The 14,374-nt window shown below is 41.4% G+C and overlaps 1 protein-coding gene across 2 annotated transcripts in view; it reads right to left on the minus strand.

Annotated features, from left to right (window-relative positions):
* RPN2 (ribophorin II) overlaps positions 1 to 14,374 on the minus strand; it is a 60,224-nt gene that overhangs the window by 10,015 nt on the left and 35,835 nt on the right. For both annotated transcript variants that reach the window (XM_049650829.1, XM_049650828.1), the window contains exons 10-13: positions 5,997 to 6,088; positions 4,253 to 4,367; positions 1,308 to 1,502; positions 15 to 101 (exon numbers count right to left, since the gene is read on the minus strand). In XM_049650829.1, coding sequence (XP_049506786.1) covers positions 15 to 101; positions 1,308 to 1,502; positions 4,253 to 4,367; positions 5,997 to 6,088 — 489 coding nt within the window. The remainder of the gene's footprint in view (positions 1 to 14; positions 102 to 1,307; positions 1,503 to 4,252; positions 4,368 to 5,996; positions 6,089 to 14,374) is intronic.

Here is a 14,374-nt window from a genome sequence, read left to right on the forward strand (position 1 = left end):
TAGGCTCCTTATACCTGAATTTCCTGTTTGGGGGTGAAAAGGTTCTTGGACAGGACAGTCGATGGAGCATCTTCTTCAGGGAACTTGATGACCACATCAGCCTAAAAAAATAAGGGCAGCTTTTAAAGGCACAGGGTAGAGAAGGGGTTGAAACAGGGTAGCGTGCCCTAACTCACATGCAGGCCCATAACTGAAAACAGCTCCTAGCAGTCTAATCACTTCTGATCTATTAGCTGACAACTGAGGCAGTAAAAATGTCAAGAACAAAATAATAAGTATTTGTTGAAAATGCTTTTTAGAGCTAGAATTTCAATTTTCTACTGGTCTGGTGAGCCCCACAGAGCTGCTTAATACAAAAATCCCAGCTGGTATTCAGGCTGTTACAGTTGCAATCAGAAACTGCTGGTGTCCCTGGGAAGTGTGATTTAGTCACAGAAAAAAGAAATGAAAATGTGCTCTCGTACAAAAAGCAGCCCGAAGTCCAGGAGAAGAAAAAAGGCTCTGAATACAACGCAAAGAAATGCAGCTGCCCCTTTGTCTTGCAGAGGGAGCGACCACCATTCAAGGCCTGGGGTTTGGCCTCTGTTACCTTTCCAAGCTCACCACCCACTGCTCTTGACCAGATGCAGGGGCTCCAGCAAAATGGACCCACTCAGGCCTCACCGAAAACATCTTCTGCGGGTCATTCCCCAGCCCCCAGATACTATTCTGATAAACCCCTGCAATTCTTCCACCCCTCACTCGAATGCTGTCTTTCAAGAAGTATTTCGCTCATCACATCCATCAGATGGGAGATATGGAGGTGAAAAGCACTATGTAAACTATAACACAGTATGCAAATATTGGTTAATAGTTCATTAGCATCTTGCATATTCTAGAATTCATCTGAATTATTTTCAAAATTCAAATCTTACCCTTTCCCCCCCCACCCTGTGAGGCTGTACCACATCTCAAAGACCAGGCTTTTATCTCTTATATCTATGTATCCCCCATAGTGCTTTGCTATAAAATGAAAACTTCCTTCGAGTGGAACTTTTATAGAAATTTGCTAGGACCCACGAGGGCAAATTCATGCTTCATTCATTCACTCAGTCACTATTTATCCAGCACCTACGATGTGCCAGGCCATGTGCATACCCCTACGACTACTAATGGAAGACAGCACACGGCCCCTCACCTCACCATGCCTATTTATTGCCCTGCACAGGCAAGGCCAGGGTAAAGAGGCCATGTTCCTGAAAAAGAGCAGTCTCTGTCTGACTGTGGCACAGCCACTCTTGCCTAGGTCAAGGTGCATTAGGGCATACCACATTCCAAAGGATTGGGTTCTTCAAAGTGGCATCTCCGATGATCAAATAGAGAGTGTAGGTGCCGGATGCAGAGTCAAATTCGATCTTTCTCTCAGAAGTATCCAGTTCAAACTTGTACACGTTCTTGCTGTCTGGCTCGGCAACAAACACTACTTCCTGGCCAGTCTTCTGGTTATGGAGTCGGACAAATGTCTGGGTAGAACAATAATAATACAACCTTTCATCTGATAATTTCAAAGTTCCCTCCATACCCAACACCAAATCAACAAGGCAGCAGACTATTGGCTCTTTTGTCACAGTGGAAGCTCTGGGATGTGCCAGGCCTGCCTAAGAGCGAGGAAGGAGTGGCCATCCCACTCTGGTTCCCAGCTCAGAGATTAGAGATCACTTTTTGTTAGTCTAAGATATTTAACTTAGGGGTCCAGCCAATTCTTAACTACATGGAGGCTGAATGCCCAGTTTGTGGAAGATTTAAGCCCTTTGCTGCTGCTGCAGTTTCTTCTTCCTGCCAGCCTTTTGGCCACTTTGCTGCCCAATTAACTTCTTCACCAGAGGGTGAAAAGAAGGGAAATGAGGTGGAACTGTGAGAGGCCCATTTTCAATTTCCTAGTGCCTCTAGCTAAAGATTTAGTAGAAGAGGCTTGAGGATTGATAGCAAGGCAGAGTTCTAACCAAGCAGAGCAGCCTGGTGTCACAGAGAAAGCCCAGGCTCTGAAGACAGACACATTTGATTCCACTACTTTTTAGGTGAGCAGGTCACTTCACGCCCTCAGGCCTTGATTTCCTCATCTTTATGAGAGAACGATTAACCTCTATATGTGGTGTACCTGTGCAAAGATGCACAATGATAAATGCAAAGTATTTAGAGCAAGACCTGGTATATGCTAGCTAGTTGACAAATAGTAGCTGATACTGTCACCAATGTGATGGTACGAGTCCTTATCCCCCCAATGGCACAAGAAACTAAGGCTTCTGCATATTAGAACTGCAGCAAACTTAACATACACTCTGAGCTTTCCTTTCAGGTGTTTCAAAATAAAGAATTGAACAAGGCTGGAAGGTTCCAAGGATTAAATGAGTTGCCATGTTCACTCAATTCAGCCCTGGCTCCCAGAAAAAAATGTAAATCTCATTTGTCACTCTGCATCTGGGCAACAAGGAACCACCATGAAAGTATTTAGAGAAAAGGCCCAGAGATGTGAAGTATCCTGACTACAGCAGTCTTGGCCAAGAATGGGATTTAGGCCTGACCTTCCTCCTGTGACAGCCAAGGGCACGTGGCAGCCAGGTTCACCTGCACAATGCCATCTCTACCTGGCAGGGTTCTCTATGTCATGGTTCCAAAGCAGAATCTTAAATGAGACAAGTATTCAGTTAAAGTTACACTCCCTCACTAATTCCCTGCCTCAGCCCTAATCCCACCAGTTTAATCTTATTATCTCTTCTCTTCATATTCTTTCTTCCCTTGTGCTGTTTGGTTGGCACACGTCATTCTGAAAAGGAGCTCGGAAATGTTGAGAGGCTGAAGTGCTTAAAGTCAGTTAGCTAAGTGTCCTGACCGAGCTCTCTGAAGCTTGGGGGTGGAGGGGAGAGGAACAGAGAAGTGCCAGGGGTGGCGGTCTTGGGGGCAGCCACTCTGGAGCCTGGCCACATGTGCAGCAGTTGTAGCTACAAGAAGCAGAAAGCAGGAAGGTTTCCAAGTAAATCCACTCACCTCAGTCATCTGCTCTGAAGCTGTCTCTCGGCACAAACCCGACTCCACCAGCTCTTGCTAAACTATCCCCACGAAACATCTAAACCAAGGCCCCTATGTCCCATGTTGTTTTCTTTCAGTAAAGTATTTATTGGAATTTCCCATTATAATACTATCATGGATGGGGAAGGCCCAAGAGCAGTTATTCTCAGTCTAGGGGGATGATAGGGGCAGGGGAGAAGGTATCTGAGAAGATAAGGGGCCATATCAGATTCTCTGGGGAAAGGGTATATGGTTTGAAAAAAAAATTTTTTTTAAATGTTTATTTATTTTTGAGAGAGAGAGAAAGAGAGCACAAGCAGCGGGTAAGGGCAGAGAGAGAGGGAGACACAGAATCCGAAGCAGGCTCCCAGGCTCTAAGCTGTCAGCACAGAGCCCGACACGAGGTTTGAACCCACGAACCAGGAGATCATGACCTGAGCTGAAGTCGGATGCTTAACTGACTGAGTCACCCAGGCGTCCCTGAAAATCTTTTAAATAATAATTCTCATGATTTTATATATGGAAAACAAAAATGAAGGCTATTGTTTTCTAATACAAATTAAGCATGAGTTAAAAAGGGCTATTCTTCAGATTCCTACAAAGAGGAACTCTGCTGTGGTCAGAACAAAACCCTTTGGGCCTACCTAGGTTTTCCTTTTTCAAAATTATTTCAATCTGTTTTGTTGTTTTGTTTTTTTTCCTCAGAAAGGAAAAAAACCTCAATTAAGCGCTAATCTGCCTTAAATTTATCTTCTCAATACCAGCTGATCTTTTAAAAACAACTGTGTCGGGGCACCTGGGTGGCTCAGTTGGTTAAGCAACTGACTGGCTCAGGTCATGATCTCCCAGTTTGTGGGTTCGAGCCCAGTGTCAGGCTCTGTGCTGACAGCTCAGAGCCTGGAGCCTACTTCGGATTCTATGTCTCCCCCTCTCTCTACCCCTCCCCTGCTCATGCTCTGTGTCTCTCTGTCTCTCAATAATAAATAAACATTAAAAAATATAAAAATAAAAATAAAAAGAACTGTGTCCGCCACGTTCAGAGTTACAACCAGTATGAGTGGGGTCAGTGCCATGTGGGAAAACGTGCCAGTCCATCAGGGTCCAGAGTGAAGACCTGAAAGGGAGTGTGGACTTTATACACCGTGCCATATACTCTAGCGCATGGTAAGGCTGCAGGCCAGGAGGAACACCTGGGCTTTTTCCTGACCTGGTGAGGGGTGAGTTCAGCACCAGTGTTCACATCTACCAGCTGGAAGAACAAAGCAAAGTTCTGGTGGCTGTCCGCGATGAATGTGCCCTTGGCTTTTGCTGGGTAGGTCACCCTGAAAGAGACATGTATACAGTAAATCTTCGGAGAGGATCTGCAGGTCTCTGAGAACAGAATAAAAAAGACAAACTGCACTTCACTGCCTAATCCTCCCTCTCCCCACTGGAAAACTTCCCTGCTGCAGACAGACAGGAGTACAATTGTCTGTGGCCAGAGGGCAAACCGGACTAGGAGAGCCAGGACTGAGAAAAGCACAGGATAAACTCTCATTGGGGTCTGGGGAAATGCTATGCACAGACGCTCCAGGCTGTCACTTCAAGGACCTAAGGATGTCAGCTCAACCAAGTCAGGTACCAGTGGGGCTCACATGTCCCTCTGCAGGTACAGGGGGGAATAGAGAGTTGGGCTGGAAAGCGGGCAAAGAGAAATAATCACAGGATTGATGTCAGCAGCATGTGGGTGCATGGTTGGAAGATGAGGGGGTAGGAGATGCAAAGGAAAGACGGGTACTTATCACTTTTTCTTTTTTTAATGCTGTATTTTTTCATGGATACAGTTTCAATTTACTTTTCTGCCTCAAGTTGGGTTTTAAAGAGTTATTTTCTCAAAAGGCAGACTTGATGAGAAAACTATTCTTTTCCCAGCCATCTCCTGGGATGCGGTAAGATGGCCATGGGAAAAAACAAGCCAAATGGTTATAAAGCTCACGCCTGACTATATTTTATACTTAGGCTTTATATTTACTTGTGAGGAATACCAACTCTTCATCTGTATAGAGTATTAAACTTTGCAAGGCACTCTAACATTATTTCCACGGACTCTCAACAGGGCTCTCATCTCCAGTGTCACTATGAAAATAACTAAGCCAGAAGCAGAAAGCCCAGCCTTTTCACATGACTTAAAAGGAGTGAATGTTTAGCTTCTAGGCCCTGGCTAACATCTCCTGTCTTCATAACAGCTTTGAGGGTTCACCTACTTTCTCTAGCAGCTATAGCCACCCAGTCAAGTTGAGGTCCAAACTATACCCAGAGGTCTAGATGGGCCCCCCCAAAATAAGGATCTGGAAGAGGGCTGACAGGCTTCATATAGTGCCCAGCCTGCTCTGATCAACTGCCAATGATGACCTTGAAGGTTGTGTTAGAAAAGATTCTGAGTTCAACAGGAACAAAAGCTATGACTGATAAGTGATGCCTTCCACAAACTTGAGAAAGGAATTCACAGCCCCAGTGCTAGGTATCTGCCATCTCAATTCTAAGGACCTCTGAGGCTTCCAACCAATTTCAGACCCACTGTGAGCCAAAGGGAGTAGTCATGAGGCCACTAAAAGCCAATTCAGGACTATGAAGATAAATTACCAAAATATAAACACACTGCTTCCTTCGTTGAGAAAGTCTTGCCTTTTTTAAGAAAAAGTCATCTGAACTAAATAATATACTTGGTGACATAGTTGATTCAGACTCAGATGCTCCCTATCCCGTTGTGGACTAACTGCTGGTAGAGACAACCCCAAATCTGCTTGGATGCTGTGTGGCATGGTGCCAGCAAAATTGAAGCCTCTTTAATTTAGAGGGCAAGCTGGATTATTGCTGACCCAGAAATGGCATCCAGAGGGGATCAGTGCCTGGGCGTGCTCCTCTCAGCTCAAGCCTAGACTTCCCCGGTGCCCAGAAGGTACCCCACCTACCGGGTGGTTTTGGGTGCGATGCTCTGATCCTTATCCACAGTGGAGAGATCAACGTTCGTGATGCCAACTTCAGTGGAGATCTTAACTCTGAGCTAGAGTGAAACACAGAAGAAAATCACCAAGTCAGCTGATATATCAAGAATTACAGGCATACCCAAATTTTCCTCATAAAGGTGAGCAAAGGCATGAAAAGATCCTAGGACAGGAGTCTTCAATGATTTTAATAAAGCTGACTCGGCCAGGTAGGATTTCCAGCTCTCCAATCTCAAGGCTAAGCAACTCCTTGGGGCGCCCGGGGTGGCTCACTAGGTTGAGCATCTGACTTGATTTTGGCTCAGATCATGATCTCACAATTCATGAGATTCGCTTTCTCTTTCAAAATAAATAAATAAACTAAAAACAAACAAAAAAAGCAACTCCTTGATTCTTATCCCTTCTTCTCTTCTTTGGCATTGGTTGGATGGTATATACTAAAAGAAGAAAACAAAGTAGGATTTTTCACGTGTCCTTTAAAATAAATAAGGGGGAGGGGCGCCTGGGTGGCTCAGTTGGAACTTTGGCTCAGGTCGTGATCTCACGGTTTGTGAGTTCGAGCCCCACATCAGGCTCTGTGCTGACGGCATAGGGCCTGCTTAGTTAAGATTCTTTGTCTCCTCTCTCTGCCCCTCTCCTGCTCGTGTGCTCTCTCTCTCATTCAAAAATAAATAACAATTAAAAAAAGGATATGAAGGGGTGCCTGGATGGCTCGGTTGGTTAAGCGTCCGACTGTATTTCAGCTCAGGTCATGATCTCACGGTTTGTGAGTTTGGGCCCTACACTGGGCTCTGCAATGACAGTTATGGGGCCTGTTTGGGGTTTTCTCTCTCTCTTTCTCTCTCTCTCCCCCTCCCCTGCTCATGCTCTTTCTCTCACACACAAATAAATAAATAAACTTAAAAAAAAAGAAATTAAAATACATAAGGGGGAAAATTTGTAAGCAGTAACCTTCAAATAATTTGAATCAACAAGTACTTGATTCTAATGACAGCTATTGTTTGCTTTGTGAAAGACACTGACTTTAAAACGACAATTTCATGTAATCCTCACAACAATTCTCTAAGGTAGTGCTATTTCAGATAAGGAAATTAAAGATTAAAAAGATAAAGCCACTAGCTCAAGTTTTGATGGCTAGTAAGTGACAGAGCCAGTATTCAAGCTCAGGCATTCTGATTCAGTGTCCATACTCTTAGGCACCTGGTTATCCAACTTGCCAGCAACAACTTACTCTGTACCAAGCAGTATTTTAAGTCTATCCATGAAGATGTAAGCAGCATGGCAGACATCTGCACCATTCACCAGGCACTTCTGCACACATGGTAGGGATGTACTTCCCTGTTTCCCTGGAATCAGGTGTGGCCACATGATTAGCTTTGGCCAATGAAATGTGAGCCCCCAAATGGAAGCTTTAAGAGTCAGTGTGTGATTCTCTCCCTTCCTCTGCATGGACACAGACAATGCAAAGAGAGGCCTGCTCCTTCAGTCTGAGTCCCAGCCTAAGGACAGCATGAAGCCGAGCCTCCAGTTGATATGCTAAGATACCTAGCATGGGCAAAAAAGAAACTTTTGTTATTTTAAGCTACTGAGACTTGGAGTCTGGCAGAAGCACAAACCAGCCCATCTTGACTCTTAGGGTTTGAATTCTGTATATTTCTTGTAAATATTTTCACAAAGAGGAGCTAGATAACACAATAAACACGAACTTTTTAAAAGTTAGACTTAAAGTGTAAAATTCCAAGAGGCAGAAAACATTCTGAAAGTCTATTCATGGGAAATTTTTTAAAGTCCAAGTTTTGGGGTGCCCAGGTGGCTCAGATGGTTAAGCGGCTGATTTCAGCTCAGGTCATGATCTCCCAGTTGGTGAGTTCGGGCCCCACGTAGGGCTCTGTGCTGACAGCTCAGAGCCTGGAACCTACTGCGGATTCTGTGTCTCCCTCTCTCTCTCTCTCTCTCTCTCTCTGCCCCTCCCCTGCTGTGCTCTGTCAAAAGTTTTTTAAATAATAAAAACTGTAAACCAAAATAATAAAAATAAGTAAGTCCAAATTTTAATGTGCAAATTATAAAAACCCAAGGTACTTTTTATATGCAAACATATCTATAAGACTTGCAAATATTTGCTAAGCTTGAATGTAATGCTTAAGGAAATCCTTGCCAAATCCACTGGTTTATAGTCTAAGTCAGGATCAAGGAACAGAGATAGGAGGGCTGGGCAAATAATTGAAGAATGGCTTTAGCATTTTGCTAAAATGCACTATCAAGGTGTAACAACCTCAAATTGAGGCCAAAGAAGAAAAATTAAAAAGGGATAAAGACAGCTATCAAGTAATTTAACAGCCTTCTCTCCTACTTCCATAATAACTATTTTGTGACAACAGCCTCAATTATCAGATTGAATAGGGCTATTATGTTTTACTTAAAACACAAGGGGACCTGGGTGGCTCAGTTGGTTAAGTGTCAACTTCGGCTTGGTCATGATCTCACAGTTCATGGGCTCGAGCCCGAGTTGGAATCTGTGCTGACAGCTTGGAGCCTGGAGCCTGCTTGGGATTCTGTCTCTGTCTCTGTCTCTCTCTCTGCCCCTCCCCTGCTTGCGTGCTCTCTCTCTCTCTCAAGAATAAATATTTAAAAAAATTTTTTAAAAACAACAAAAAACTGAATGTACAAGATTTATTACAGAAGCTGTAAGGACAGTCTTACCTCCTACTCCTAAATACATAGCCACCTATTGATAGAATTATACTCAGCCTCGCTGCCTGTCACTGAGGTTAGGCAACTGGGTGAATGACAGTGGTAGGGAAGGGAAACAGATGGCCTTCGAGTTGAATAAATCCCCAAGGAAAGAGTTGGGAGCCTCTCCTTTGGCTCTTTGGGTTCTGCACTGAGCAAACAGCTTCGCAACTCACATAGGGCTTGGAACCACATGAAACTCAATGCGGAGAGGCACTGGGACCATTTGAAGAAAAACTGGAGTGGAAGGCTTAAGCAGAAAAGTAGCCAAAGAGCTGTGATTAGACTACTGCTGTTTAGCAAGATACCTCCCACTAAGATTACTTTGCCTAGATCCCCCTAGCACAATTGGAGCACACAGGTACAGGGGATATACAGAGATGGCAAGATGCGCTTCTTGTCCTAAAGAGAAGCATAAATGTAAAGCTAAATGTTAACAAACCAGGCTGCTGCTTTAATGGAGGGATGTACAAAGTGCTATGAAAGCACAGGAGAAATAACTGTGACCTAAGCTGGCCTGGGGGTAGCCCTTGCTTGGTTGGGGAGAGAGAGAATGTGTAGCACAATGGCTCAGAAGTCCTCCAGTTTGGGGAGAGGAAGGAGTTTAGCAATATTCCATGTTATAAAAACAATCCATCTTCATAGTTAACCACTCTGCAACCTACCCATCAACACTACCCAGATAATTCTTTCCTTACTTCTGTGACTCATTCCCTCAAGGGCTCACCCATTTAATTTGTAAATGTGATCTTAAAATCATCGTCCCACCTAAATTTCCATAAACAGGAGATGGTTACATGACTAATGGTACATGTACACTATGAATTACCATGGAACAATTACAAAGGACAAGGTAGATGTCTATAAACAGATAAAGAGATATTATCACCTATTTTTGAGTACATCCATTGACATAATTATATTTAACATCACTGTCACGGAGTCTAGGCAACTGGGTGAATTATGGCACAGGAATGGTGGTGAGTTGGGAGGAGGTCATCAAGTTAAAAAGATCCCTGAGGGGAAAGCTGGGAGTCTCTATTTTATGACAAGAGCAAAGAATACAGCTGTTTTTAGAATATTCCTTTTTTTTTTTAATTTAAATGTTTTTATTTATTTTTTGAGACAGAAGGAGAGAGAGAGGTGGGGAGAGAGAGAGGTGGGGAGAGAGAGAGAGAGAGAGAGAGAAGGGAGAGAGAGAGAGAGAGAATGCAAGCAGGGGAGAGGCAGAGAGGGGGGAGACACAGAATCTGAGGCAGGCTCCAGGCTCCGAGCTGTCAGCACAGAGTCCAACACAGGGCTCGAACCCACGATCTATGAGATCATGACCTGGGCTGAAGTCAGATGCTCAACCAACTGAGCCACCCAGGCCCCCCTAGAGTAATCCCTTTTATGTAAACAAGAAAGGATAAACATACATTCATTCATTAATTTTGTATCCTTCTTTTTCTTCAAATGTACAATAATTAACTCTTAGAAATGGATTCCTCTGAGGAGAGGAACTGGATGGAAGGGATGAGAGAAAGCTCTTACATTTCATTATATACTTTTACAAAATTCATTTGCACTTTGAATTTTTTTAACTACATGCATATTTTACTCCTTTTTTGAAAAAAATAGAGATTATCTCAGCAATGAGACTGTGTGCCATATACTTTTTTCTTTATAAACATTTTGTATTGAAAAGGACCACCCAATAAAGAGGATTGCAAAAATAACCATTCTTCCAGGGTGCCTGGGGGGGCTCAGTCAGTTAAAAATCTGACTCTTGGTTTCGGCTCAGATTGTGATCTCACAGTTAGTGAGTTCAAGCCCCACATGGGGCTTCATGCCAAAAGTGTGGAGTATGCTTGGGATTCTCTCTCTTTCCCTCTCTCTCTCAAAATAAATAAATAAACTTAAAAAAATAATCATTCTTCCTTTCAGCAGATGGATACATACAGATGTTTAAAGATTTATGTAAGGCTCCTCAATGTATCCTAATTATAGTGATAGAAAAGTCATCAACTTTTAGCTTTTTCCTTAGAATCCTGACTACAAACTTTCAACAGTAACATGGTCACTAAGGCCCGCTAATCAAGATTCAACTGTGTGTTTTAAAGACATCATAAGCATTCCCAGACAATACACACACATGGATGACAAAAGGGCAGATTGCAGTGAACTCAAGTCATTTTGGGTTTGCTCTCAGCCCTAATTCTAAAAGGCTCCCTAAGTTAAAGGTTTCTTTGTTGCAGAGAAACACTGCAGGGCTGTTCTTGAATAGGGAACAATTTAAAACAAGTCCTTCTGCTCCTAAAATCTTAATACAAATGAGTCTCTGGAAACACTGAAAAGAAAAGCGTTTTTATACTACTCTTTTAAAGCAAATTGAGAAATAAAAATTATCATAACTTTTTTCAAAGCCATGTTGTAAAGAATTGAGTAAGATCCCTGTGGGTTAGCTGCTTCTTCCTTCAAACTAACACTTCAAGATTAGTTTTTATAACAGGAAAGGGACTTGTTTAGCCACTTTAAATGCAGCTAAGCCTGCTTTACATTGAATCATGCTAGTCTTTTCTTTGCCTGTACTGCATGCCACATACACCTCAAAAAATGTTTTAACGCCAGGAAATGTAGTCTTTCTGCTGAGAGTAATAACCCCCTTGTTTAGCTCATTACTGTCAAAAATGATGGTGCATTAGGAGCAATTAATGCTAATGACAGCTTCTAAAACCCATGTTTCCCTGACAGCAAGTCCAATGTCAATGAGGGCTATTACAGGCCTTCCACACCAAACCACCGTTAATGCACTCTGACCAATGTCAAGCGTCTCTCAGGAGAAGAAACAGGACCTGCTGACCCGCTCTGAGGTTCTAAGTGTGACTATTACTGAAATTACAAAGTAAAGTTGCGTATGTGACAGAGGTCAGAACGCACACACACACGCGCGCGGGCGCACACACACGTACATATGCATGCATAAAGCTCTAACATAATGAAGGAGAGATTTTTTAATGCTCACTCCATCACCAGGAAGGAAAAGGACAGCAATGGCCTCAGTTGGGGCTTATTATCATTGCATGAGTAACAGCTATTAGCCATTTCTGCTATTTTGCACTTAAATAATTTTTCCAACAATCACAGAAACACTTGGACAAACGCCAGATTTGATGTTACAAAAAGCCAAGCTGTTAAGTAACCAAGACAGCATAGCATTGGTATAAAAATAAAAATATTGATTAATGGAATACGACTGCAAGACTAGGTATTAACCCTTGCCTGTATGGTCAACTGATTTTTGATGGCAAGATGCAAAGTGTGCCAAGACAATTCAATAGGGAAAGAATGGTCTTCAACAAATGGTGCTAGGATTTCCACATGCAAAAGAAGGAAGCTGGACCCCTACCTCACACCATATACAAAAACTAAGTCAAAATTAATCAGACACCTAAATGTTAGAGTTAAAGCTATAAGAGGAGTAATCTTCATAACCTTGGATTAGGCAATGGTTTCTTAGATATGACACTCAAAGCAGAAGCAGTGAAAGAAAAATAAAGAAACTGAACCTCATCAAAATTAAAACATTTTGTGCTTCAAAATCCAAAATCAACAAGGGAAAAGACAACCTACAGACTGTGAGAAAATATTTGCAAATCAGGTATTTGACAAGGGACTTGTATCCATAGTATAAAAAGAACTCTTAAAATTCAAGAATATATGGGCCCCTGGGTGGCTCAGTCAGTTGAGCATCCAACTCTTAATTTTGGCTTAGGTCATGATCTCACGGTTTGTGAGATTGAGCCCTGTGTCGGGCTACGTGTTGACAGTGTGACGCCTGCTTGTGATTCTCTCTGCCCGTCCCCTGCTCTCCTGCGGGGATGCACATACATATGGTCCCCCTCCCTCTCTTAAAATAAAAAAATATATATACACACAAAAAAACCTCAAGAATATATAAAAAGATAATAATGTATCAAGAAGAGGAAATAAGAGGTATATAGATTGGGACGGAAGAAATAAAAAGACAAAAAAAAAATTTCTTTTTAATGGGCAAAGGGTCATCTGTACAGACATTTCTCCAAAGAAGATATACAAATGGCCAATAAGCACATGAAAAAGCTGCTCAATATCATTAACCATCAGGGAAATGCAAACCAAAATCTCAGTGAGATACCACTTCATACCCACTTAGGAATGCCAGAATGAAAAGACAGATAATACCAAGTGTTGGTTAGGATCAAGAGAAATTGGAATCCTTATACATTACTAGTAGAAATGTAAAATAGTGCAGCTTCTTTGAAAAAGTTTGTCAGTTCCTCAAAAAGTTAAACATAGAGTTTATCATATGACCTAGTATTCCATTCGTAGGCATATACCTCAAAGAACTGAAAACAGATGTTCAAACAAAAATGTGTACATGAATGTTTATAGCAACATTATTTTAAAAAGCCAAAAAAGTGGAAAAGCTCCAAATGTCCATCAACTGATGAACGGATAAACAAAATGTGGTATATCCATACAATGGAATATTACTCAGCCATAAAAGGAATAAAGTACTCATACATGCTACAACATGAATTAACCTGAAAAATATGCTAATTAAAAAGGCCAGACACAAACAGCTATATATTGTATGATTCCATTTATATGAAATGTCCCAAATAAGCAAACCATGGAGACAAAAGTAGTAGTTGTTAGGACTAGAAGATCTATTCCTGTAGAATAGGGAATATCTACTATAGACGCAGGACTGCTTTCTGGGGTGACAAAAGTGTTCTGGAATTTGAAAGTGGTGTAAATATACATAAATAAATATCTGTAAATATACTAAAAACACTGAATTATAAATACTTTATTAGATATGTGAATTATATCCTCAATAAAGCTGTCACAAAAAAAAAAAAAAAAAAAAAAAAAAAACAAAATAACTTTTTAAAAAAAAAAAAAAAAACCCTAAGAAAAAAAAAAAAAAAAAAAAAAAAAAGCCAAGCTACTTTGTATAGAATAAAAAGCTAACCCTTTGAAGATGAGTTACCATAGTTTTAAGGGCCCAGGAATGTAAGGAAATATTTTTATACCACTCCATCCTTTTCTTCTCGAATGGTCGGAAATGGAGAATAAGCACTCAAAAAATAAGATTTGGTTTCCACTCACAGGGAGTTCTCAGCCCAATGAAAAAGCAAACATATAAGCAAACAACGGTAATAGAATACAATAAGAACAATTATAGATAGGATATAAAATACTACAGCAACAAAAATAAACTTTAAGTAGATTGAAGTCCTAAATATAAGGGGGAAAAACTTAAAAATTTGTAGAAGAAAATACTACAGATTATCTTTTTGACCTTGGAGTTTATTAAAGACACAAAAAGCATAAACAACATGAGCAAAAAGGCTTTTAAATTAGGTTTCACTGAAAATAACTTTTGTGCATCAAAAGATGCCATAAAGATAACACTGGGGAAGACATCTGATGCTTATAAGTAAAGCTTACTTTCCAGAATATCAATAGCTCCTAAAATTCAATAATAAAAAGACTAACAAACCAAAAGAAAAACAGACAAAACAGACAACAATTCACAGAAGAGGAAAACTAAAAGGCCAATAAGCACGAGGAAAAAATGCTCAATC

The sequence above is a fragment of the Panthera uncia genome, assembly GCF_023721935.1.
Source record: "Panthera uncia isolate 11264 chromosome A3 unlocalized genomic scaffold, Puncia_PCG_1.0 HiC_scaffold_11, whole genome shotgun sequence".
Classification (NCBI taxonomy): Eukaryota; Metazoa; Chordata; class Mammalia; order Carnivora; family Felidae; genus Panthera; species Panthera uncia.